Genomic DNA, 27,874 nt, shown 5'->3' on the forward strand with positions numbered 1-27,874 from the left:
TGCTGCTTTACGCCTCCTGTTTTACGGCTCTAAATGTTCCTGTTTTAAGCATTAAAACATTAAAGCAGAGCAGCTTATTTCCTGGCCTCTGCTCTCAGGAGCAACTCTTTACTTGCTGTTTTTACTTCCTGTTTTGGGTGAACTTCCTGTTTCTCTTCTGTTCCAGAGCCAGCAGAAAAATGCTCTCCCCATTGGAAAGATGAAGCTGCACAAAACGGTAAACGCTCTCTGTCCAGCCGGCTCCTCTCTCTCCTCTCCGTCAGCCTGGGCGGCTCCAGGAGCCGTCCTGGGAAATGTAGAACTTTCCACCAAAAGCTGAAGTGATGTGCAGAGTTTGATCCCCCCCTCTCACTTTTTCTCACCTGTTGTGCGTAGATGTGACGGCGAGGAGCTTTGTGGCCTGGAGAGAATCCAGAAAACTGCTTTTGTGCTGTTTTTGGGTCTCAGAGGTTGACAGAAATCCAATTTTGTCTCCGGTAAATCGGATGCAGTCTCTTGGGAGTTCTGACACTTTCATTTAGATCAGATGTTGGACTTTCATTGTAGTGGAGCAGCACTTAAGCTCTGCTTAATAAGATCAAAGTGTCCTTGTTGGAATGGAACATGAATTTGAACGACTTAAAATGCTTTATTTGCTTTCATGATGTCATCATCGGCATATTTTCCTCCAATCGGGCGATAAAGTCGCCGGGTCACTCATTTAGACATGCCAGGGCCAGTGGACTTAACAGAATTAAGGGCAGAGCTCAAGATCATTAGCTGCTGAGACGAGTCTTCACACAAAAGCGGGACAAATGTCCCCCTCGTCGTATGAATATGTATCAGGTGAAGTTTTAAATCTGGAGCAGCGGTCCGAGTCCAGGCCACATTCCACAGCAGGGAAGTCCAGATCCCCGTCACCCAGGTCAGCTCTTCTAGTTATTCCAGGAGGACACTAAAGCATTCCCAAGCTGATCGTGATTCGTAATCTTAGAAGCTTGCTGTGCCCGGAGCCTCCTCCCTCCTGGTCGGATGTGTCTGAAGCACTTGTCCTGAAGGATGTCCGGCAGGCTTCCCGACCAGATGTCCGAACCACCTTGGATCTAGCCCTTTTAGTGTGATGGAGCGGTGACAGGGACCAGTGAGCTCCTTACCCACCTTCAAGTGTAAACACAGACAGCCTTTATAGCAAGCTCATCTGATCCGCTTGGATCCATGACCTGGTTCCTTCAGTTATTAGAACGGCTTTCGCAGACTTTTTCTGTGCTTGGAAACTTTACTCCCAGGAAGAGCTGGTGAGGAGTAAAACCTCATCCTGATGGGATTATTGGCATAATTTATTAATAATTAGTGAAGGAATGGTCCTAAAAGTGATGGTTCAATAATGATTCTGGCAGCCAGCTAGAGTTTAGGAACTTTTTAAATCTGTTTGTTTCTTCTTCAGACCAGATAATTCCACCTCAGCTTGGCTAACTAACACTTGGGACCAAAGTCTGCTCTAAAACTCTTAAAACATCTAATTTACTAATTTTTCCTCGTGAAATCTAGCCAGTAAGGGGCATCACAGAGAACCCATGTCATGATTAAACCTCCACCGTGCTTTACTGTTGGGTTCTTCAGTGTGAGCTCCTCATCCATTATCCTGATGACCTTTCTGTTAGATAAATCACCACGGATCCTTTTAGTTCTCTGGTTGGAAATTTACAGAAAAAAATAACGGTTTTATTTTTGTTTGTGTGAAATTTGTCCATTTTGAAACGGTTCTCATCAAACCAAATTCAGTCAAAGTCATAAAGACGAGGAAAACTACTTCAGCTGCATGCCAGTGGCTTCGGGAAAAAGGCAGCTAGGCTTCTTACAATTCCTTGAAGACATTTTCCTAAACATTATTAATACTATTATTATTATTATTATCGTTATTATTATTATTACTCTTTAGGTCCGTTTCATCTGTGGATCAGCGGATCAGTCTGACCAGAATCCTGCAGAGTCACACGGAGACGTTAGAAAAGCGGATAACAAAAACTTAATTCAAATACATATCTATGTAGCCCAACGTACCGTGCAGTAAAAGCAAGAGAAAACGGAATAAAACTTGTAAAAAACAATAAAAGCAACTCGTGGGTCAATCCTGACTTTTTTATTTGTTATTTATTCAATAAAATCAGTCACTCTGAGAGTTTCATGCAGGCTGAACATGAAATAAGTCTCCTACACCTATCTCCTGCATTAGCTTCTGGTAGACGGTGAATCAGATCTATGTCACACTGTCACCAACATTCATGGACTCACCCATCTTGACCCACGATGGGGAAGGCTGTTGTTGGTTTAGCTTCCAGGAAACAGCAGAGAGCGTCTCGGCTAGCAGGAGCTAACTGGAGTCCATAGTAGCGTTAGCCAATCAGAGGCGAGATGTCCAAATATCAGGAAACAAGACTCTAAACTGGCTCTAGCTCACTCTTTCTTCCTGAAAATGGTGCACCGGAGCTTTTTTTCCTGCAGACTCACAAGGCATCCATTCATCCTAGAGACACTGCAGGTTTGTTGAAAAAACACGTGAGCAAAGAATCATGAAATACAATTAAAAGGAAGATCCAATATAACAGGAAAAGGTGCAAAGAGGGTGCCGGTTGGCAGGAGTTGGAAGTCTGCGCTCACCTCTAGTCTGTTTGGCCAACTTTGTCTCCAGTCTGAGCTGAGTTTTGTTTTTACGTTGGACTTTGACTCTGTTTTCCTCTGAGGAATCATCCAACAGTGAATGTTATGTTTGACCAGAGCAAAGAAGCTAGTTGTTGCGTTTCTTTCCCCCTTGTTCCGAAACTCCGGTGCCTCTGAAGTCCCAAACCCTCGGATGTAAACAAAGTGTTGTGCGGTTGCATCGTGAGCCAAGAGCTTAACCTTCCAAACGGGTCAACTCCAGTCCTTCAGGTTTCTGCACATATAAAAGTCACACCTCAGGCCCTGTTATACACCCATGCAGGAGTTTCACACGTGACCTCTGGTCGTACGTGGAAGCTCTCAGCGACTCACTCATCCAATCCTGGAGAGGAATCTGAAATAAAACAGGAGATGTGTCTGAAAGAGGCGGCTGCAGTTCAAAGTTGAGGATAATCCGCTCAAACTTCAACCCTAACCTGGGAGCCTTCTGTTGTTCCCCTCGGCTTACCCTGAACTTTAAGGGAAAAGGTTCAACTCGTGTGGCCTCCTCAGGTAACTCGGAGTAGCTGGGGACATCTGGCATGGAGCGCCGTGCTAATTGAGGGCCCCTGGGTGGAGGAGATTCCTCACATCCAAATATTGTTCATGACCGGCTGTGAACCCCTGAGTCGCAAAGTGATCAATCAGGGAGGGAATATAATGGTGCAAAAGCCCGCTGCTGAGCCACTACAGTCAGACACGTCCAGCAGGAAAGCAGCAATAAGTCATTAGAAAGTGGAGGCCATGATGCTTCCTCCAGCCGCTGGCAGGAATACCCGGAGAGAGCTCCCGGAACGCCGCACAGGCGTTTCCCACACGGGACAGTTATTCACCTGGATTTATGATTTCCATCAACTAAATGAGCATCTCGTCACAAAAATGGTAAGTGGAATAGCTTTTGTTTCAGAATGAACCAGACATTTTCTAAAAAAAAAAACCTCAAATACATTTTTAAATCAATTATTGATACCTTTTTTATTCAGATTTTGTCATTAAAACTAAAAACTGACTTTTTTAGCTTCTTTTAGACTGAAAATGTTCATGAAAGACGAAACAAAAAATCAAACATAACTATTATATTCATTTAATAAACGTAGTTTTTAATGTCTTTTTTATTATTATTATTTACATTTTATCAGCTACTAAACACCAAGGAGCAGCAACATTTGTCAAAAAAGAAAACTAGGACAAAACGGCTGTTTTAAAATGGATTTCATCCTTCTGGTGAGAAATAAAAACGTTAGGATTATTTAAGCTGATGTGACTAATAAAACAGTTGGAGGTGTTAACTCTGTCAACTCAGACAACAGATTGGTTGGTTATTGACTTGCCTTAAACTCTGTCTGATGAATGCTTAACCATTTGTCGCCAGTTTAGGAAACTGCAAACAAGATTAGTGCGAGTCAAGGACATCACCTCATCAAAAAGTTAAACTGGTATCAAGCCCTCTTTGCAAGCAGATTTGCCTCATAGGACCCGTCTCTTACCAGCTGTTGTGTGTTGATGAATCCACTCGTCACACACTCACACTTCTTACATTAAGGGTGCCCCTAATCCCTCATTAAGCCTTTTTAACTAGCCGTCTTATTCCCGATAAACATTCATTATTTTGTGATTGTAATTCCCCGGTTTGCACAAATTTGAATTAAAGTTTTAAATGTTCACAACTTGGTCAAAACATCAACATAAAAGAAAAGAGAAATCAAAACTTCCAGAAAAGCTGTGACATTTGTAATGAACTTAAAAATGTAAGAAAAATATGTTTCATGTTAAATATGTAAATAATGACCTTATTGGTTATTGCAGACAGCTTCATGAGCAGCTTCTGTTCAGATAAATAGTTTAAACCCTTTAGGACTGACGAGCTAACGGCTAGGTACGCGATCCTTCTGACTGTGGTTCTAAACCGCACACGTATGTAACATTTATGTCAGACGTGACCAATGTCATATATGAGTGCAGGGGTGGTGGGATCACATGCACAACAAGCTTAGCTTCACAGCTTTGGTGGTTCAGATCACACACATGCTAACATGTAGCATCCATATTTACTTACCATAAATGCAACACACAACATCACACCTTCTGCACATGCAGACTTCAGGAGTCTGATGGTGGTCGCATTTAAATTAAAATAATTTCTGAGTGGAAATAGCGGCGGTTAGAGGAAGCTTTCCTTTAGGGATTACTTTCTGGAGGTTTTTATTGCTTCAGTAGAAATCACCCTGCAGTATGAACGGGTAATTGTGTGTGTGTGTGTGTGTGTGCGTGCGTGCGTGCGTGCGTGCGTGAGTGAGTGAGTGATACATTTTTTTTCTTTACTAGAGTCTTGGGGAGCTGGTGTTTAGCTCCAGCAGTCATCTGGCAAGGGACAGGGACACACTAACTAATGACCATCCATCAGAGACAAATTAGACATACAACCCGTCCTAGGGACAATTAAGAGTTTCCATTTCACCTGACACGTCTGCTTTTCTTCTGTTAGAGCAAAACCATTGAAAACCATTTTATGCATGTAGAGAACATGCTAACTCCACACATGCATGTAGAGAACATGCTAACTCAACACATGCATGTAAAGAACATGCTAACTCCACACACACACATGTAGAGAACATGCTAACTCCACACACGCATGTAGAGAACATGCTAACTCCACACACGCATGTAGAGAACATGCTAACTCCACACACGCATGTAGAGAACATGCTAACTCAACGCATGTATAAATAAAACATGCTAACTCATCACATGCATAAATAGAACATGCTAACTCAACACATGCATGTGGAGAACATGCTAACTCCACAAATGCATGTAGAGAACATGCTAACTCAACACATGCATGTGGAGAACATGCTAACTCCACAAATCCATGTAGAGAACATGCAAACTCAACACACGCATGTAAAGAACATGCTAACTCCACACACGCATGTAGAGGACATGCTAACTCTACACACGCATGAAGAGAACATGCTAACTCCACACACGCATGAAGAGAACATGCTAACTCCACACACGCATGAAGAGAACATGCTAACTCCACGCACGCATGTAGAGAGCATGCTAACTCCACGCACGCATGTAGAGAGCATGCTAACTCCACGCACGCATGTAGAGAACATGCTAACTCCACACACGCATGTAGAGAACATGCTAACTCCACACCCGCATGTAGAGAACATGCTAACTCCACACCCGCATGTAGAGAACATGCTAACTCCACACACGCATGAAGAGAACATGCTAACTCCACACACGCATGTAGAGAACATGCTAACTCAACGCACGTATAAATAAAACATGCTAACTCATCACATGCATAAATAGAACATGCTAACTCAACACATGCATGTGGAGAACATGCTAACTCCACAAATGCATGTAGAGAACATGCTAACTCAACACAGGCATTTGGAGAACATGCTAACTCCACAAATCCATGTAGAGAACATGCAAACTCAACACACGCATGTAAAGAACATGCTAACTCCACACACGCATGTAGAGGACATGCTAACTCTACACACGCATGAAGAGAACATGCTAACTCCACACACGCATGAAGAGAACATGCTAACTCCACACACGCATGAAGAGAACATGCTAACTCCACGCACGCATGTAGAGAGCATGCTAACTCCACGCACGCATGTAGAGAGCATGCTAACTCCACACACGCATGTAGAGAGCATGCTAACTCCACACACGCATGTAGAGAACATGCTAACTCCACGCACGCATGTAGAGAGCATGCTAACTCCACGCACGCATGAAGAGAACATGCTAACTCCACGCACGCATGTAGAGAACATGCTAACTCCACACACGCATGTAGAGAACATGCTAACTCCACACACGCATGTAGAGAACATGCTAACTTCACACCCGCATGTAGAGAACATGCTAACTCAACGCACGCATGTAGAGAACATGCAAACTCAATGCTCGCATAAATAAAACATGTTAACTCAACCCATGCAGGGAGAGAACATGTTAACTCAACCCATACAGGGAGAGAACATGTTAACTCCACACATGCATGTAGAGAACATGTTAACTCCACACATGCATGTAGAGAACATGTTAACTCAACACATGCATGTAGAGAACATGCTAAAGCCACACCTGCATAAGGAGAATATGCTAACTTCACACATATGTTTTTAATATTACTGTGGACAATAACTATAAATGTGAAAGTGGCTTGAAGATTGCTGGGGACAATTATTAATTTTTATTTACATATAAGTAATTGTTAGACTTTTTATTAGGTTTATTTATTAACTTACTTGTTGTTTACCAGCAATTATAAAATGCAGTTCAGCAGAGTTGTTATTAATGACATGAAATGAAGCATTAATGAAGGTTATTTTTATACAGATTTTAAAATTTTGTGCCTTTGCTGTTTGCACTGTAGCTTTGCTGAAATAAAGTATAATATAAATTAATATAAACAAAAAGAACAAAATGTTTAAGTAGTTTGATATCCTGTCTTAAAATTTAAAAATATAGATTTCAACAAAAGCATTGCTAAGGTACCGCCATCAAGAACCAGGTATTGTTAAAGTAGTAGTATCCAGAAATACCTCCTGGTACCCAGCCCTACTGACGCTGTTATATTTTAAACATGTGTTTTTCGTTATATCTACCCTTTGTGTGAAAGCTCAAACCTTTCTGGTAATGTTCTCTACTGAGTGTTTTGGCGAAATGTAATAAAAAAAGATAAATAAATTAACAGAAGTTCAAGGATTTCCTTTTTGCCTGTAGGGCTGGGAAATAGGTAATAATTTTTTTATAGAAGTGGTCTTGAAAAGGTCTTAAAAAGTCTTGAATTTAACTTGATGAAACCCGTAGGAACCCTGTAATAGACAAGCACCTAACCTCTGGGCCAAAGCAAATACCCATAAAATAATACTTAGCTTACCTGTGTCAGGTTTCGGTTAACTACGCACTCCCTCACCAGAGATGAGCGGTCTGTGATCTGCCAGATAAGAGTTGCAGTCTCACAGTAGTGCTGTCTGAGAGAAAAACAACCAATATCCAAAAAATACTATGCTGTAAGTGCAGCCCTGACAGTAAAACTGACAACAACCCAGTTTTATCAATTTTTTACATTAAGGTTTAGGTTAGCACTAGCGATTCTGCGCATTGATCACGGATTGGATGGGACCGATTTCCCAGCATGCCACACTCTTTGTAGAAATGTTGAAAATTAAACAATATAAATTAAGGAGTTTTATTTTTATTTACAGGTAAAATATTATTAATGCAATGCAATATATATGTATTAAAGTTGTAGGTTAATCAGTAATTTTGCCGTGGTCTGTAGTAGGAGAAGCTAATGCAGGAGATAGGCGTAGGAGACTAATTTCATGTTCAGCTTGCATGAAAAACTCAAAGTGAGCGATTCTAATCAGAAATAATCATTAAAATGGTTTGTCAGTGTTCCACACTTTTAAAGAAATATAGTTTTTAAGTTGACAGGGAGCTTAAAAGCGCCATGACTGAAACCGGTACAGAGGGGTTTAAATCACAGTTATTTACTTTATTTATTTTGTTCTAGTACTTCTGCAGAGAGTAGAGGAGATGGATCAATCCTGGAAAAAATAATCGCAACAGGAGTTTAACATGGTCAGACCAAAACTGCCCACTAGAATTATTGGTGGTGACAAGTACCTGGCAACCCCGGTTAAAACAACGCCTATGAACTCTGCACATGCATGGAGAGAACAGGATAACTCTATGCAGAAAGGCCACAGCTGGGATTCGAACCTGGAACCTCCTTGCTATGAGGAAGCAAAGCTTCTAACTGCATCACCATGCAGCTTCAGATGGGATCAGATTGATCTGAGGGAACATCTGTAATAGATTTAAGATCGATGTCCGCTGTCCACACCAAAGCTCCTATACGGAGCCTAACTGAGCCTTTCCACCGGAAGCCCAAGTCGCCATTATACAAGTGCTGGTCATAAAATTAGAATACCACTACAAAGTTTATTTATTTCAGTAATTCCATTCTAAAGGTGAAACTTGTATATCAGATTTATTCATGACAGACTGATATATTTCAAATGTTTATTTCTTTAATGTTGACGATTATAACTGACAATTAATAAAAATCCTAAATTCAGCATCTCAGAACATTAGAATGTTAATTAAGACCAATGCAAAAAAAGGAATTTTAGAAATGTTGGCCAAAATGAAAAGTCTGAACATGTACAGGACTCAATATTTAGTTGGGGCTCCTTTGGCCTGGATTACTGCAGCAACGCGGTGTGGCACAGAGTCCATCAGTCTGTGGCACTGCTCAGGTGTTATGAGAGCCCATGTTGCTCTGATGGTGGCCTTCAGTTCTTCTGAATTGTTGGATCTGCTGTATTGCACCTTCCTCTTCACAATACCCCATAGATTTTCTATGAGATTAAGGTCAGTCTGGCCAATCAACAACAGGGACTCCATGGTCCTTAAACCAGGTACTAGTAGCTTTGACACTGTGCATAGGTACCTAAGTCCTGCTGGAAAATGAAATCTTCAACTCCATAAAGTTGGTCAGCAGCAGGAATCATGAACTGCTATGAAACTTCCTGGTAGATGGTTGCGTTGACCTTTGATCTCAGAAAACACAATGGACCATCATCGGCAGATGGCATGGCACCCCAAACCATCACTGACTGTGGAAACTTTACGCTGGACCTCAAGCATCATGGATTCTGTGCCTCCCCTCTCTTCCTTCAGACTCTGGGACCTTGGTTTCCAAAGGAAATGCAAAGTTTGCTTTCATCAGAGAACGTAACTTTGGACCACTCAGCTCCAGTCCAGTCCATTTAGTCTTTAGCCCAGGTGAGATGCTTCTGACACTGTCTCTTGTTCAAGAGTGGCTTGACACAACATGCTGAAACATGTCTTGCACACGCGTGGTGGTTCTTGAAGCTCTGACTCTAGCTGCAGTCCACTCTGTGAATTTCCCCCACATTGTAGAATGGATTTTGTTTCACAATCCTTTCCAGGGTGCAGTTATCCCTATTGTTGTACACTTTTTTCTACCACACCATGTCCTTCTCTTCACCTCTCTATTAATGTGCTTGGACCCAGAGCTCTGTGAACAGCCAGCCTCTTTAGCAATGACCTTTTCTGTCTTGCCCTCCTTGTGCAAAGTGTCAATAGCCGCCTTTTGGACAGTCAGCAGTCTTCCCCATGTTTGTGTATCCTGCAGAACTATACTCAGTATGTTTACATGCAGCCAATATCCGGGTTATGATCGGGTTAAGGTCGGGATTCGGGTTTCTGAGTTGATCAGAATAACCCGTTTACAAGCATAAATAGAAAGAGTTACCTCTAACGTGCATAACCCGATTTAACTCCGGACGTTGGGGTAGCGTCAGGACGTATGGAATACGTCCAGACGCAATATGCGTCATTTCCGGTTCTTCTTGTTCCGGTATCCGTGAAAACGACATGTTTCCCAGTTCGGAAGAGATAGTGACCGCGTTTGTTTGCGCTTTAGTTTCCTCGTCACTCAAAGTGTGGTGCTGTGCCGCGACTCGCCATTTTGCCCCCAACTTGTTGTTTACTTCCGGTGTTCTGGCGCATACAAGACGTCTCGCTACTCAAAAGACCATGATTCCTTGCGAACAGAGCATGTGCAGAACACACGCTTTGATGGGGATATCCCGGTATGCGTTTACACGACCAAACATTCGGGTTAGAAAAGGGTTACCCCAGGTGTAGTAACCGGGTTTTTTAAAACCCGGTTATGAGCATATCCGGGTTTTTGGCGGTGTTTACAAGGACCTGCGGAACCGGGTTATTGTGAATATTCGGGTTTTAAAAGAGTTACTGGCTGTATGTAAACGCACTGACTGAGAGACCATTTAAATGCTTTTTCAGGTGTTTTGAGTTAATTAGCTGATTAGAGTATGGCACCAGGGGTCTTCAGTACTGAACATTATTCTAATAATACTGAATTTGGTATTTTCATCAGTTGTCAGTTATAATCATGGAAATTAAAATAAACATTTGAAATATATCAGTTTCACTTTTTGAAAAGAATTACTGAAATAAATAAACTTTGTCATGATATGCTAATTTTATGACCACCTGTAGTGGATGGGTACTTCTTCACCGGCCGCAAAGCATAACGCTTTAGAGTCGTTCTAGAATTGTAAGGATGCATTCTTTTCCTTCAAGCCTATTTTTATGTGCTGCGCTTCCAAAGACCGCAGTTCAGGCCAGACGGAGTCGAATACTAAAGCAGTGGGAAAAATCTGGAAATCTTCTAAACGCATTTTCTGTTGTTGATTTAGGAGGAAAAGTACATTATTTCCTGGGAAACCTTTGATAAGGTAAGGCAAACGGAACAGAAAATGAACCACAGACCTTTTTGGATGCATGCTGCCGTCTTTCTCCTTACTTGTTCTCCTGTGAACTTCAGAAATCCCACGTGGTCCTGCAATTCTCCTGTGATATTGTGACGTTGCTGGACTCGATACTTGAAACGCCTTCACTGCCGTTTCAAGTCTAAGTTGCTCCCAGAGGTGAGGGAGCTCGCGAGTAAACTGTCTTTTACATCTCCTCCGTTCCGGTTGACATCCAACCTTCAGCTCATGGGTCGCCCTGAACAAATTAAATAAGGGAACGGGGCTATAAAAGTTATTTTCTAATCTGCTTTGCCCTACGCCCTGAATCACACATTATACTTCATTTTAAATGATAAATATTGTGTTTCCATTATTTATTTTATTAATAGAATGACATCACAGCAAAATCTCGTAGCTGCTATAAACCACATGGCTGACCCATGGAGGTTTTCTCCACTTTTAATGCTCTTTCTTTTATCCTGGAAGAAGGATGTGAAGCTTGCTGAAGTCAAAGCCGTTTTTCTTCTTCTTGTCTGGTTTGATGACGTCAGTTTTGTGAAACGAGCAGTTGTAGTCATCTTGTTCACACAAAACTTACTTTTGTCGCCTGTTGAAAATAAGCTTGGCAACAAAATGTGTCTTTAAAATTCACAGATATCACACGTGAAATCCATGGCACGCATCTAACAGACATCAGGGGACCCCATGGACCAGAAGTAGATGGGCGTGGCTTAGTCTCCCCATAGACTTCAGTCATTCATGTTCTCACAGGAAGTGAAGAATTTATTTAGCTCCCTGTGAAAATCATCAATCATCTCATGTGGGACCATCAGAGCTTCTGTTGCTCGTAGCTCAAGTTGTTCTAGTTTCCTCCCAGCAGATGTTTGTCTGGCCTTTTTCTAGTTGGACTTCCTGTCTGACTCGTATTTGACCCGGCTACTGTTTGTCCTTCTTTCAGATTTGTCATGTTTTCCTTTTTTCATTGTAAAGTTTCACAATTTTTTGTGTTTCTCTCATTGATTTTTCCTTCATTCAATTTAATACTTGACCACATTCAGATGCCGGTTTCCCTTGTTCAGATCGCTCCTTTATCCTTTATCCAGGATGTTGTTTGTGCTTTATTCACATAGTTGTTCTTTCCTTTGGCTTTTGTCCTCATAAATAACCTTGTTGGGTTAACTGTAGCCTAACTGGACTAGAAAGTTCTGTGTCTTCTCTGCTTCACCGTTAGGTCTGCGGCATTCCCTAATCCTCCGGCTCTTTGTCCTGCAGCTTTTACACCAGAGCTGCTTAATTTGCGTGATGTAGTTTCACCTCCAAGCATCTTTAGGAGCTGGTAAAGCATCCCATAATGACCCGTCGGGCTCATCTCAGCCCGATTTATGCAGCAGATGCACATTTCCATCGCGCCGGACCTTTTGTGCTCCGCATCTAATGAGATTAAAAAGCCAGTGCTGTGCTGTTCTACTTGTTGCCTCAACACAAGTCAACGTGGTTAAGACGCCTTAAGCGTCATATTATATCTGGACACATAATCACTTTGTCAGGCTTTTTGTCTCAAGGTTTAAGCTGCATTACTGGATTATCAGCGCCTGCACAGAGCATGATCTAACTGGGAATTAAAAGGTGTAGAAATGAGTAATAAAAGAAGTCTGACTTCATCTGGTTGTGTTCAAGTGCAGCTCCATACGCCAGCCTGCCGTCCCGGCGCTTCTTAAGCAGACGTAGTTTGGAGCCGTTTCCGGTCCTGCTCGGATCTTTCTCTGAAACATGAAGATGTACGGGTGTCCTAAAGAACAAATCTTAGAAGGAAGACTTTTTTTCCCCTCAAATTAATGCTCTTAATGCTCCGGTGGACCTGTATAAACACCAGAGGCTTACCCGATTAAGCTTCTTTAATGTTTCCTTGTTATTTTATTTTCAGAGTAAGTAAAGACTCGAATAACCAAACAGCTCTGGCTGAGAGAAACCGAAACGTTTCAGTCAAACTTCGGTACTAATTTAAGCGTTTCCTAAACCAGAGGAGGGCTGTGTGAAGTGATGTCATCGACATGAAGACTGAAGTTCAGGTTGAAGTTGAGTTTGTGGACTTTTTCAGGCTGTTTGTGCCGTTTTTAACCGACGCTGTGGAAAACCCTGCTGTGACCAGCTGCTGGGAACTTGCAACCAAACAACCACGAGCTCCAACACAAACACACGATGTTCAGGATTTGGGCTTCTAGTTTTAGTTGGACCTGCTTGTGTTTCTTGAATTCAGGTCAGAGTGGGAAAATGAGTTTTTAACCGTTTTAACTGCTGTTTTTAACTTTGGTCCCAAAGATGTTTGACGTTTGAGTCATTTTTACCGAACGTTTTCTTCCTCTGAGCTTCCCGATGGACGATGGGGTGTGTGTGTGTGTGTGTGTGTGTGCGTGTGTGTGCATGCGCGCTGCTTTCTGCAGTATTAGCTATAATCTAAAGTAATTAGTAACGGTCTTCCAGTCTGAAGCTTCACCTTTTTGCCTTTAGCTGCTCTCAGCCTGACTCTGGTCACACGTCCTGGCCATAAGGCTTATCCCCTCATTATTGAACAGGAAGCCTGATCAATATGGCTGAAGATCGCTTCAGTCCAAGCTAATAAGCATATTATCTGAAGCAGCCTATGCAACATGTTCCACCGCTAACGTCCACAGACCAATGGGAGATTCATTTGGCCACAGCAGTGAGCTTTGAACGTGCTTGTCTCGGGTCAGTTGGGTCATATTTTCTTTGTGCGCCACCCTGCAGAATCACCTTAGCGATGCATTAGGTGGTGATGTTGATGAAACTCCTGAATCTTTGTGATTCTTTGATATTTGAAGTTTTTAGACCTTTTTTGTTCCCCTTCCTGCTGTCCCGGAGGCGCCGTCCTCTCCTGTGGGCCGGTACTTACTGTAGGTGCGACACACACAGATCCTAATCTGTGACATGGCCAGTGGAAGTGGCACATCAAGGATTTGCGGAGTGTCAGATTAGAGCCCTTCGTCGTCATAAATCTCTGCTTCCCAATTCGGCCGGGTGGTGGCGGGTGGGGCCGTTGCTAGGTGTAGTCTGTAGTCTGTGGATTTGCTGGATAAAAGGTTTATGCTTCTAGTGGAGCTTCTAGAAGTTTTTTTCCCCTTTCTGAGAGGAAATAAATGTTTTATTTATCTTGAGAACCAGGCTAAAGACCTTTCTATCTACGTTTTTGTAGTTTGCTGACTTTTTTTATGTGTTGCCGCGGCTCTTCATGATGAACTTCTGCATACCTGACATGTATGAAGTGCCCCACCCTGGGGTTGGAGGCTACAGCGTTCCGGGCGGTGGGGATCATTGCATGTATCCCGGAGAGGGGCCCGGCTACTATGAACCCCAGCCTCTGCACCACCCGCCCTGCATGGAGCAGGCTTGGCCCCCCAGCCAGCACTACTCCTGCTCATACGCTGCTGGTCCGTCCTCCTTTAAGACAGAGTTCTGCAACATGGAGGTTCCTCTCAGTCACTTCCATCATCAGCCAGAGTTCTTCCCTGAAATCAAACCGGACTTTTCCCACCTGCAGTGGATGCACGGAGCCCACAGGAAAGGTAGGATGTCCGGACTGGGACTGTCTGGCTAAAGAACCTGGTGATCAGTCAGTCTGCGATGTCATGTCCGATCTGCTAAAGCCTGGGCTCCTGGTGGTGTTGGCTCTGTGAGTCGGACTCGGGGTCATTGACGGAGGCGGGTCGGGTGCTCAGATAGATGGAAAGGCAACAGAAAGCTTGTGTCAGAGCATTTATTGTTCTTCTTAATGATCCTTAAAAAGTTATTGTTCAGTAGTTGCACGCTTAGATCTGGAGGCCGTCAGCAGTCAAAGGTCAGATCTCATTAAGACCAGCACCAGGACTGGACTGGGAGGACTGGTAATTGAAGTCACTGGAGGCAAAAACATGAAATGTGTAGAAACTGGTTGTTATTGGTTCCTTGCAGCAGATGTGAGTGTTTTAGAGAGAGTGTCCCCGTGTCAGACCCAACCCTTGAGCTCGTGTCTGTCTGTGTCTGCAGGGTACATTCCCAGTTACCTGGACAAGGATGAGCTGTGTGTAGTCTGTGGGGACAAAGCCACCGGTTATCACTATCGCTGCATCACCTGTGAGGGTTGTAAGGTAACGCACACCGGGGCCAAACTTTGCTGTCTGCTCCGTCACCTTTCCTAATCCCGACCTCATCCTCTCCAGGGATTCTTCAGAAGGACGATCCAGAAAAATCTCAACCCCACCTACGCCTGTAAGTATGAAGGGAAATGCGTCATCGACAAAGTGACTCGAAACCAGTGCCAAGAATGTCGCTTCAAGAAGTGCATAGCAGTGGGAATGGCTACGGACCGTGAGTCAGACAGAGGAGTACAGCTGATCCTGTAGCGTAGAGCAGACAGAATAACTCGTGTTTATGTGAACCCCCCCTGCCCTCGTCTGACTCAGTGGTGTTGGACGACAGCAAGCGGCTGGCCAAGCGGAAGCTGATTGAGGAGAACCGCGAGCGCCGTCGGAAGGAGGAGCTTCAGAAGACGGCGTGGGACCGACTGGAGCCCACCCAGGAGGAGTGGGACCTGATCCGGCTGGTGACCGAGGCCCACATGGCTACCAACGCACAGGGAAACCACTGGAAGCAGAAGAGAAAATTCCTGGTGAGACGTCGTCCTCTCCGCTCCGTCCTCGCCACAGCCTTCGCCACACCCACCCCCCGTCTCCTCCACCACAGCCGTGTTAATATATGCGTGTGTTGTTTTCTCTATCTCCTTATAGAGTGAGGAGAATTAGCTGGACGATGGAGAAAAGTGTTCCTGAACGCAGCAGCACTAATTAAACTGGAACCTCTCCTCATGTTTTACTGTTGCCTGCTGCCACTAACACCTCCTTTTCTCCTTCTGCTCCTCCCTGGTTTCCCGTCTGATTGTGGCTTTTATTTTCATGCTTTGTGTTTAACACATTTTTACGTTCTGTTCTGCTAAATCTAACCCCTCTCTCCAGGTTTGAAGTCTGTCCGCTGTGACCGAGCTCTGGGTTTCTATGGCGGGATTCCGGAGTGCGGAATTCCTGCTGGGATTAGATCTGGATCCCGCCATAGAAACTCACCTGGACTTTCTGTTTGTGCTTTCTGTCTTCAGTTTAACTTGTTTGCTTTTTAGTTGACTTGACTCGGGTTCTTCATTGAAACTTCACCATTCCTGTTGATTATCCAACAGGTCGAGGAAGCAATGCTTCTTAATGAAATAACATGTAATTTATTCTATACTTCTGACCAGAGTGCAGCAGGGGTGAAGGACACTAAGGTAAGAGTCGGACCACACACACTCTGCCGAGGCGCCGAAGCAGCACACCGCAGCAGACATCTTTGTTTTTGTGTTTGCAGCCAGAGGATTTTGGTCAAGGCTCGGTGGGCAATGCGCTGGAAGAGAACAAGGTGGATATCGAAGCCTTTAGTCAGTTTACAAAAATTATCACCCCCGCCATAACTCGAGTGGTGGACTTTGCCAAAAAGCTGCCTATGTTCTGTGAGGTGAGTGTGGACCTTTCATCTTCTGTTGAAATCAATATCATATTAAACTGTTACAACAGGAACAAAGTCAGTTTTTAAACAGTCTGATGGAAGAAAATAAAATCTTAATTATTATTATTTTGAAAGACAAAAAAGTGTGAAAATATTACTGACTTTCTCTGTCTTTGGTTAATAAACTGAAATTAAGTTTCTAATAATAAATTAGAATGATTTAATCAGATAAACATTTAAAAATCTATTTATTATTGAAACATTTTAGTATTTTTGATATTTGGAAATATAAATTGTTTTCATTTAAAAGTCAGACTAGAAATAAATCTTTTAAAACAATGTCAGTCTTTTATTCTGACCCTTATGTGTAAAACACAGATAAAGAAGCAGCATCAGTGGTATTTAAACATTTTCATATTTGTTTGATTTTATTTTGTTTAATAAAAAATTTTACACAAATGTGTACATTTATTACTTATTTTTATCTTTTATCAGGTAGAATATTGATGCTTTTATCATGGTAGCTTTAAATGAAGTATGTTAATTGAGCTGGATGTTATTGATTTCTCCTGTCGCTTTAGTGCCTGAAGCTATAATTGTCTGGAGCTTATTCCTAATTTCCTTTAATTTAATTATAAACACAGTCTGAATAATTCCTAGATCATTAAATGATCATTTAATGACACCGAACTATATTAATAACTATGTTGATCAAAGTTGATGCCAAAATTCAGAGAAACCTTTAAATTCTGATAAAATTGTGAAATTTAAAAATGAAAATAAATTAAAATCTCTTATAAACAAACCTGGCATATAAATAAAATTACATCAACAAAGAGACAAAAGTAACAATAATTTGAATAATACAACAAGAAACTACCAATATTTTAAAATTACATGACAATTATTTAAGTAAAAAATGTAAGTTAATTGATTCAAATAATTATATAAATAAATACTAGCAAGATTTATTAGAGGAAAAATTCTTGTTCTGTAAAATGATTAAATATTATGTTTAATAAGACCATATTAAGAGTTACTATTAGTTACTAATATGTTATTGGGCTGTTTTGTCTGAACTCTATGAACAACCCTAATGATAATGATTGTAAAAATGTAGCAATAATTATTATTGTTGTAGTAACAATAATAGTAAAAATTATAATTATGGCATTCATATTAATATTAGTAATAATAATAACTATAGTGACAATATTAACTATATCAATAATAATGACAAAATAATAATAATATCAGTAATATTAATTACTATAGTAAAATGTATATTCATCTTAAAAATAATCAATAATAATATGGTAATAATTAATAATAATAATAATGATATATACCTATTACTATAGTAATAATGATAGTATATAATAACTGCAGTAATAATAAATAAATGATAAATGAACCGCACTTGTATAGCGCCTCTCAGAGTAAGGACTCCAAAGCGCTTTACACTACAGTGTACCATTCATCCATTCACACACACATTCACACACTGATGGTGATGAGCTACGATGTAGCCACAGCTACCCTGGGACGCACTGACAGAGGCGATTACTATAATAACTGTCGTAATAATAATAGTACATAATAATAATTATAGAACATAATAATAATTATAGTAATAATAATAATAATAGTTCATAACAACTATAGTAATAATAATAAAAATTGTATATAATAACTATAGTAATAATAATAATAGTACATAACAATAACTATAGTAATAGTAATAATTATTATAATGATAGTACATAATAACTATAGTAATAATAGTGCATAATAACTATAGTAATAATAATAATAATAGTAATGATAGTACATATTAACTATAGTAATAATGATAATGATAGTACATAATAACTTTAGTAATAATAGTGCATAATAACTATAGTAATAATAATAATAATAATAATAATAATAATAATAGTACATAATAACTATAGTAATAATGATAATGATAGTACATAATAACTATAGTAATAATAATAATAATGATAGTACATAATAACTACAGTAATAATAATAATGATAGTACATAATAACTATAGTAATAATAGTGCGTAATAACTATAGTAATAATAATAATAATAATGATAGTACATAATAACTATAGTAATAATGATAATGATAGTACATAATAACTATAGTAATAATAGTGCATAATAACTATAGTAATAATAATAATAATAGTAATGATAGTACATAATAACTATAGTAATAATGATAATGATAGTACATAATAACTTTAGTAATAATAGTGCATAATAACTATAGTAATAATAATAATAATAATAATAATAATAATAATAGTACATAATAACTATAGTAATAATGATAATGATAGTACATAATAACTATAGTAATAATAATAATAATGATAGTACATAATAACTACAGTAATAATAATAATGATAGTACATAATAACTATAGTAAAAATGATAATGATAGTACATAATAACTATAGTAATAATAGTGCGTAATAACTATAGTAATAATAATAATAATAATGATAGTACATAATAACTATAGTAATAATGATAATGATAGTACATAATAACTATAGTAATAATAATAATAATGATAGTACATAATAACTATAGTAATAATAATAATGATAGTACATAATAACTATAGTAATAATGATAGTACATAATAACTATAGTAATAATGATAGTACATAAGAACTATAGTAATAATAATAATAATGATAGACAGGTCATTTGGTTGTTTTATGGGTATGATTATGTGTTTATGAATATAAATGCCAGGTGTATGTTTCCTGTGTTGCAGCTGCCTTGTGAAGACCAGATCATCCTGTTGAAAGGCTGCTGCATGGAGATCATGTCTCTGAGAGCCGCCGTGCGCTACGACCCAGAGAGCGAAACCCTCACACTCAACGGTGAAATGGCCGTCACTCGTGGTCAGCTTAAAAATGGAGGCCTGGGTGTGGTTTCGGATGCTATTTTTGACCTGGGCATTTCGCTGGCCTCATTTGACTTGGATGACTCGGAGGTGGCTCTTCTACAGGCCGTCATCCTGCTCTCATCCGGTAAGCTCAGACTCTTCCTTCCTTCCTGTTGTCCCTTTTGCGCTGCAGCTGGAACTGGTATAAATGTTGCTCCGAGTTCAGGAAAGACAGCAGATTGAGTCCATAAACCCCGGAGCTCCAATAGTCCTACATCCATGTTCCTTCTGGACTTCTGCTTTGTTCTCTCCTGCTTAGCTCTGACATGAAATCCATATCAAACCTCAGTCCAATCAATGAATCACCATAATCAATGTGAGGAGCTTTGTCCAGCCAGCGTGGGCTAAAGATCAATACCGCTCCAGGGGAACCAGGCCTTCTGTTCCACCATGTTCACATGGAACTTACACTCCTTCATGTTAAGGTTAAACAGCCAAATTATGTTATCGGTGCTCAGAGAGAAGCCGTAAATAAACCAATAACACGGTTTCATATGAAAGACTTAGTAGTAGAACACTGAATAGCAGTCAGGTTTTTGTGGTTTTTCAGGGGTCTGGAACCTGTGGCTCCGGGGCCACTGGAGGCTCTTTGACCAGAAAACATGATTAAAATATAGTTTTATCTCATTAAGACCAGCGATGATGATAATAATACGTTAGAAGGATCAGTTTGCTTTGATAGTTGATTGTCTTGTGTATCTGGTCAGTGAGCCAGAGCTTTAAAAATTCTGCATTTTTAAACATATTTAGTAAGTAAGTACATTTTATTTATATAGCACTCAAACAGAGAATCACAAAGTGCTTCACATAGATCAAAAACAAAACAAACAAATCATAAAATCATAATGATCTTTTCATTTGTCCAGACTGTCGATAGAGATGAAGGAAGATCATTCCAAAAATCAGGGTGCAACAGTCTGGAAAGAGCGATCACTTTGTTATTTTTGTTGAGGTTCTTAGAGGGAATAAAATGTATCTTAGGTGTGTTCTTGCTGTGTCGTGGTTCTAATTCCATGCTTTCGTTCTTTTTTAAACACAGAAACAGTTTTGTTTACCTGTTTTGTAGCTACAGCTTCGCCACCTCCAGCAACCTAGACCCATTCACTTCATTCTGAGTCATTAAAAAGCCACTCACTCACTCACTCACTCACTCACTCACTCACTCACTCACTCACTCACTCACTCACTCACCACTATGTTTGATCAACTTTGTGTCAGACAGCAGCTGATGCTTGTAAACACACTTTATATGATCTGTGATCAGTTAAACTCCACATTGATCAGGATCAATAAACACCAGCTGGTGGTGTTCTGACCCGCTTTAACTGCGTGGTGTTCTGACCCGCTTTAACTACGTGGTGTTCTGACCCGCTTTAACTGCGTGGTGTTCTGACCCGCTTTAACTACGATGGTGTTCTGACCCGCTTTAACTACGTGGTGTTCTGACCCGCTTTAACTACGTGGTGTTCTGACCCGCTTTAACTACGTGGTGTTCTGACCCGCTTTAACTGCGTGGTGTTCTGACCCGCTTTAACTGCGTGGTGTTCTGACCCGCTTTAACTGCGTGGTGTTCTGACCCGCTTTAACTGCGTGGTGTTCTGACCCGCTTTAACTACGTGGTGTTCTGACCCGCTTTAACTGCGTGGTGTTCTGACCCGCTTTAACTGCGTGGTGTTCTGACCCGCTTTAACTGCGTGGTGTTCTGACCCGCTTTAACTGTGTGGTGTTCTGACCCGCTTTAACTACGTGGTGTTCTGACCCGCTTTAACTACGCGGTGTTCTGACCCGCTTTAACTGTGTGGTGTTCTGACCCGCTTTAACTACATGATGTTCTGACCCGCTTTAACTGTGTGGTGTTCTGACCCGCTTTAACTGCGTGGTGTTCTGACCCGCTTTAACTACGTGGTGTTCTGACCCGCTTTAACTACGCGGTGTTCTGACCCGCTTTAACTGCGTGGTGTTCTGACCCGCTTTAACTGTGTGGTGTTCTGACCCGCTTTAACTACGTGGTGTTCTGACCCGCTTTAACTACGTGGTGTTCTGACCCGCTTTAACTGTGTGGTGTTCTGACCCGCTTTAACTGCGTGGTGTTCTGACCCGCTTTAACTGTGTGGTGTTCTGACCCGCTTTAACTACGTGGTGTTCTGACCCGCTTTAACTACATGATGTTCTGACCCGCTTTAACTGTGTGGTGTTCTGACCCGCTTTAACTACGTGGTGTTCTGACCCGCTTTAACTACGTGGTGTTCTGACCCGCTTTAACTACGTGACAAGTGGTTCAACACACCAACCAATTCTCTCTTGTTTTTATCCGTGAGTAAACGGGTCAGCCCAGCAGAAGTGGTTTTCATCACCGGAGGAGAAGTTACAGGTCCTCTAGATCAAAGATCAACAGACTCTTCTACGGTTGCCATCCCCAAACATCAATACCATGAATGCAAACAGTTTATAAATAATAACTTAAGAGCAATTCTTGTACTCTTAGATGCCAGCAGTGTTTTTATGCTATGGCTTTTCTTTACTTGTCCCATGTAGACTGTGTATTAGAACCAGCACCTTGAATTAGCCTTTCAATTTGGATGTTCTTTTGATGTATGACAGTAAAGTGGTCTGGTTTTGGTTCTGTTCTGGTTCTTGTTGATCCACCTTCAGATCCTGACTAAGAGATTGCACTGATTGAAAGGGGTTCTTCCCTACAACACGACAAAAACGTAAACCTGCTGAAAGTGGATCAACAATGGAGATCCGGAGCTTCTCGGACACGGAGCAGTACAGATGTGGACTGCACCTGTCGCCAGTGATCAGTCCAACACACCTGTTGTCCTCTTAATCATGGCTGCTTCAGGCTGTTTTTATTAAGGATCCACTTTTGACTGATACTTTTTTTTCTACTGTAACTTCTGTGTGACACCATGCGGTTCTCTCCTCAGATCGCCCGGGCCTGACCAGCGTGGATCGGATTGAGCGCTGCCAGGAGGAGTTTCTTCTGGCTTTTGAACATTACATCAACTCCCGAAAGCACAAAGTGGCCCACTTCTGGCCCAAGCTGCTGATGAAGGTGACGGACCTGCGGATGATCGGCGCCTGCCACGCTAGCCGCTTCCTGCACATGAAAGTGGAGTGTCCCACCGAGCTGTTCCCTCCGCTCTTCCTGGAGGTTTTTGAGGACTGACCAACAGACTTGTGTGTGTGTGTGTGTGCGTGCGTGCGTGCGTGTGTGTGTGTGCACGAACCCTCTGTGCCCTGGTGGTCTCGGGCAGAACCAGCAGAAGGCCCGTCTCAATGAACTCTGATACTACTGCGTGTCACTTCATTCCATAGTTTAGGAAGAACTGTGGTCTAGCTGTGGGTGGAACCATTCCTCACATTGCGGGTACATGTGAATAGCCTTTTACTGGTTTACTTTCATTGTTGGGAACCATGGAAACCTATTTTTCTTCCTTTTGTTTAACCGGCTCAGCAGCTGCTCGCAGTGAGAAGCCCGTTTCCGTACCTGCTCCACTCGCCGAACCCACCTGCCCACCTTGCAGCAGCCCACCATGTTCTGGAACCATCTGAAGCATTAGACATTCACTGGCTGTCACCGAGCAGCCTCCCGGGGTAAATGCTAGCTAACAAACAAGCAGCAGGGCCGTCTTCACTGGTCTGAACACAACGTTGCTCCGTGGTCATTACCAGGACTGTGCAGCAAGAGGAACGTTTGTCAGTATCAAAATATCAGTGTGTGCAGTATCCCTGAGTATTCCCGTAAACTTCTGAAGCAAGCTGCATGAGAAGATGTTCTCCCCTAAAAACCCACATCAGAACCGGAACCGCTGGTGATTACACACCTCGTAGTTTCTAATCAGATTTGTTGATATAATATTGTAAATAACTTGAATTATTTCAGAGCAGAACGTGAACATAAAGGACCGTCTGTTGGTCTGCATCAGTTTAGCGACCCAGCCCAGTGGGACTGCTGGAAGGGAAGAAATAACCGTGTTATCTGCAGAGAGACAGATATTTTTAATGCTTCTAATCAAATGTTCAACTTTGGAAGAGCTGAAAACGACGTCCGATGAATGTAAAGAGCTTGGAGAAGTCGGAAACGTGCAAGAAAATAACCGGGCTTCACTTCTGGGATGTTTGGAAGCTTCTAGCCGTCTCCTGTAGTTGGTTGTGACGAGCAGAGCGCACCTGTCATCGGATCGGTGTGACAGCAGATGAAAGGAAATGCAGGACAGGAACGGCAAACGTGACCGTAGCTGGATCTGAGGCACATTTCAAAAAGTATTTTAACTTTATTTTTTCATGATTTTCCTTTTTTGTAGAAAAAATGATCCCAACTAGTTTCTTCTGATCATTTATGATGATGGTGCCTCAGGCTGACCTCAAATCGCAGCTTTGGGGAGTCTCATCGGTCAACTTTTAAACTCAAGATGGCTGCCTCGCGTACATCCTCACCAGACCGGTTCGGTCCGGTTGGGTCTATAAACCCACGGTGCATGGCTCCTCCTGGTGAGGTCACTCCTCTGTGCCTCAGATTGAACTTTGACCTGTTTTAGTTTGACCATAAAACTAGTTTAAATAGTGACGTGTGACACCACCCCCCCACCCCGGCCCCGGGTCAGCGCCTCCTTTTGATGGTTTATTTAAGAAACCATGTAAAACACAGACAGCCATAACATTATGACCACCTTACTAGAGCATTTGGACTCGTGCATGTTTGGTCTCCGCAGGTCATCGTGTCTGCTTTAGACAGGACAGCATCAGCAGCTCTGCCTCCTCCCTAACCGTTTGAGCGGGATTACATCACTTCCTTCTCCAACAATAACTAAAAGCCTTCTCTGGAGGGGAATTAAGATTATTATATCCATCCAGATTAAACCAGTCAGGTCGCTTCAGGGTAATTCATGTGGTTTGACAGACGAGGATGTAAACACCAAATCTAATAAAAACAATAGTCTTCATATTATTATACAGCAGCTGGATGTGTGACTGAGGAAAAGGTTGAGCTCATCAGATTTAGACAGAAACCCCGGTTCTCAGAGGACTTCTGCGTTTTTTTTCTTTTGAAATTCTTTCATTTTATTATTTGTGATAAATTTCTTCACTACAATCATCATCCTCCTATACTTTAATATTTCATCCCTAAATTCTTCCTGAACAACGAGACCAGCCTTCACATGCCTATGACCTCACCAGCTTCCGTCCGTGGACCACTTTAGACCGGGCTTCATTATGGAGCTGCTCCGACCTGACCACCACACATTCAATTCAATTCAATTCAAAAATACTTTATTAATCCCAGAGGGAAATTGATTGCTGTAGTAGCTCAGAATAATAATAATAATCAAGTCATCAAAGAGTTATTGTATATTACAATGGCTGTTGGCAGGAAGGATCTCCAGTAGCGGTCAGTGTTGCAGCCAAACTGAAGAAGCCTCTGACTGAAGACACTCCTCTGTTGTCGGACAGTCTTGTGAAGAGGATGCTCAGGGTTGTCCATCATTTTCTTGATTCTCTGGAGAATCCTTCTTTGCATTATCTCCTCCAGTGGTTCCACAGTCGTCTCCAGAACAGAACCAGCCTTTTTTATTAGGCTGTTGAGCCTTTTCAGGTCCCTGCTTCTGATGCTGCTACCCCAACAGACGATGGCTGAAGAGATTACACTCTCAACAACAGACTTGTAGAAGATCTGCAGCATCTTGCTACAGACACTGAAGGACCTAAGCGTCCTCAAGAAGTGCAGTCTGCTGTGTCCCTTCTTGTAAACGGCTTCGCTGTTCTTTCTCCAGTCCAGTCTGTTGTCCAGGTGAACTCCAAGGTATTTGTATTCCTCAACCACCTCCACTTCTTCTCCCATGATGGAAACAGTGTTTGACTCCACCCTGTTTCTTCTGAAGTTCAAAATCATCTCCTTTGTTTTGTTCACGTTCAAGCTCATGGAAACTTAACAGAAAAGGGTTGACTCGGGCAGCGGTCATAACGTTGCGGCTGATTGATGTATTCATCCATATCATGTTTCCCAGAGGGTCAGCTGACTGGGAAGGCTGTGGTTCATCATGTTGACTATGTAAACAAAAAACAGCTGATCAGTTCAAGTTTCACACAAAACCTAAAACATCTTTTTGGTTTCATTTGTGTGAACTGGTGACTTTAATGAAAGCAATACACACACTGGACCTCAGACACACACACACACACACACACACACACCTGTAACATCATTAACCCAATGGTGACACTTTGCAATAAGGGTCCCTTTATTAATGTTCCTGATGTTGACTTTTAAGTGTCCTTAATACTTAAATTTTAACATTAATATTAACCAGTTAAGACTTTATTTAATAGTTTATTAATGCTTAATAATGTACTAAGTGACGTTAATAAAGAGATCTTTGTTGTAAAGTGTTACCAACACACCTAACACACACACACACACACACTTCAAACAGACACACACCAGACTGCACAGACAATCAGAGAGAGAGGAGCTGAATGAGAACAGCCCTGAGTTCAGGTGACCCAGTTAGACCAGTGGGTCAGAACCAGTCAGCGCTTCGATCATGTTTCCATCCACCTGCTGTTGCTCTGAGATGTTCTGGTACCCTTTCCATCGCTGACCCAAACCTGTGTGGCTGTTAGGATCCAAACTAAACTCGTTTTACTCACCATGTGGGGACACAGCACAACTTGCCTGCTGCTGTTTAAAATCAGCATTTTTTTTTTTACTTTTGATTCATTCGTGTATTTAAAGATATTTTAGTTTAGGTTCTGGTAAAAGAACCACAGAACCCCAGCAGTCGGGTCAGAAGGTCATCAGTATGTAGCACAGCTTACAGCAGCATTTCAGGGATTCCAGCTCCTTCTGGGAACCTTTGTTTTCATATCAAATGTGAAATATTAGCACAAATAATAAGGAAGTGTGTGTTTGGTTGATTTTTTTTAATTTTTTGTAATGATGCTTCTCAGTAATAAACCTGATATCATTAGCACATGTGAGCTGGTTCTGGTAGAACCTCCAGGCCTGCCTGGGTCAGAGGGGTCAACCATGGACGTAATTTTGGGGGGGGACAGGGGGGACATGTCCCCCCTCCACTTTTTCCGAAGTCAAGTTTTGACCCCTGCACTTTTTACCATCCAAAAACAATATTACGCTATATTAAATTGACACTGGTTGAGCTCTAGGACCAAGCAGAAAACAACCGTTTATGTTGAAGCCTGTTTCCCATTAGAGCATACTGTAAAGACACCCAACACCCCCCCCCCCCCGTGTCCCCCCCACTTCTAAAGTGAAAATTATGTCCATGGGGTCAACTCTCCAGAGGTCTGTGAGGGGATCGGTTCTGGATTTACCACAGAGCCGGTCCAGGACTTCCAACACACACGCTTCAAAGAACCTCTATATAAATGACTCTAGCGCCACCTTCCTGTCAAATTAATTCGCCTGAGTCACCGTTTTACCAACAACAGCAAAAAGAACGAGGCTTTTGATGTAGTTTATGATGATCCCAGCTGAACTTCCGGGCAGGTGTTTGACGCTCGTGTTCGTTCACAAAGCATTATGGGTAATGTTCAGCAGTGGCTGCTTTTGACCCTCGTAGTGTAATCACCGACGACGCTTTTCATCTGATTACATATTAAATGTTGGTGCGTGCAAACATGGCGGGTTCTGATTGGTGGAGCGGGTTCTCCTGAACTGGGCGGTTTGCTTCTCTCTCTCCCACCAGACGTTACTCAGTTACAAACCAGTAAATAACCAGACCTGCACCAGAAAAGCTTTTTTTACAGCACTAAGGAAACAGGATGGATATTTTCAGATTGCTGATTATTTTTTACAAACGGCTGCGTTAAAAGAACATGTTGATGTTGCAGAACATTAAGAGATAAAGTTTTTTTTTCTTTCAAATGGAATCAAAAGAAAGTGACTGAACTGTTCACCCTGTAGCTGGTCTTCACCGTTAGTAACGTCTCAGTCAGGAGGAAGCTGCAGACTCCTGACCTCATGTTCTTGTATAATCCACCTTTTCTACACAAACCGGGTACCCGACTGATCCTTCTACTGGACATCCAGTCTGCTGCCACTGCAGCTAATGTGAACGAGCTCTTAATAAACATGGTTTGGAGAGTTTTGTGCTTGAACTTTTTATTTCTTCTTTAGTACGTCGTTACAGCTGAGCTGTTGCTGTTTGTCTCAGAAATCGGACGCTGCAGAGGACAATCGGTGCTTTGCCTCCTCCTCCTCCTCCTACCTGCACAGATGCACTCACTGGGGCTGATCACCTCCTGAGCAGCATGAAAGGGAGAGCTGCCAGGAGGAAGAGAGAGACTGGATCTGTGCCAGTTCTCT

The 27,874-nt window shown here is 41.8% G+C and overlaps 1 protein-coding gene across 6 annotated transcripts in view; it reads left to right on the forward strand.

Annotated features, from left to right (window-relative positions):
- thrb (thyroid hormone receptor beta) overlaps positions 1-27,666 on the forward strand; it is a 125,656-nt gene extending 97,990 nt beyond the window's left edge. For 3 of the 6 annotated variants that reach the window (XM_054745575.2, XM_054745571.2, XM_054745564.2), the window contains 8 exons: positions 167-217; positions 15,081-15,181; positions 15,254-15,401; positions 15,497-15,702; positions 16,261-16,347; positions 16,428-16,574; positions 19,369-19,627; positions 22,473-27,666. In XM_054745575.2, coding sequence (XP_054601550.1) covers positions 167-217; positions 15,081-15,181; positions 15,254-15,401; positions 15,497-15,702; positions 16,261-16,347; positions 16,428-16,574; positions 19,369-19,627; positions 22,473-22,714 — 1,241 coding nt within the window. In that variant the 3' untranslated portion in view covers positions 22,715-27,666. Of the gene's footprint in view, positions 1-166; positions 218-11,253; positions 14,621-15,080; positions 15,182-15,253; positions 15,402-15,496; positions 15,703-16,260; positions 16,348-16,427; positions 16,575-19,368; positions 19,628-22,472 lie in introns of those variants that run through there. The other 3 variants (XM_054745580.2, XM_054745557.2, XM_015955764.3) reach the window with 3 other exon arrangements.
- Positions 27,667-27,874: the final 208 nt, after the last annotated feature.

The sequence above is a fragment of the Nothobranchius furzeri genome, chromosome 11 (assembly GCF_043380555.1).
Source record: "Nothobranchius furzeri strain GRZ-AD chromosome 11, NfurGRZ-RIMD1, whole genome shotgun sequence".
Lineage (NCBI taxonomy): Eukaryota > Metazoa > Chordata > Actinopteri > Cyprinodontiformes > Nothobranchiidae > Nothobranchius > Nothobranchius furzeri.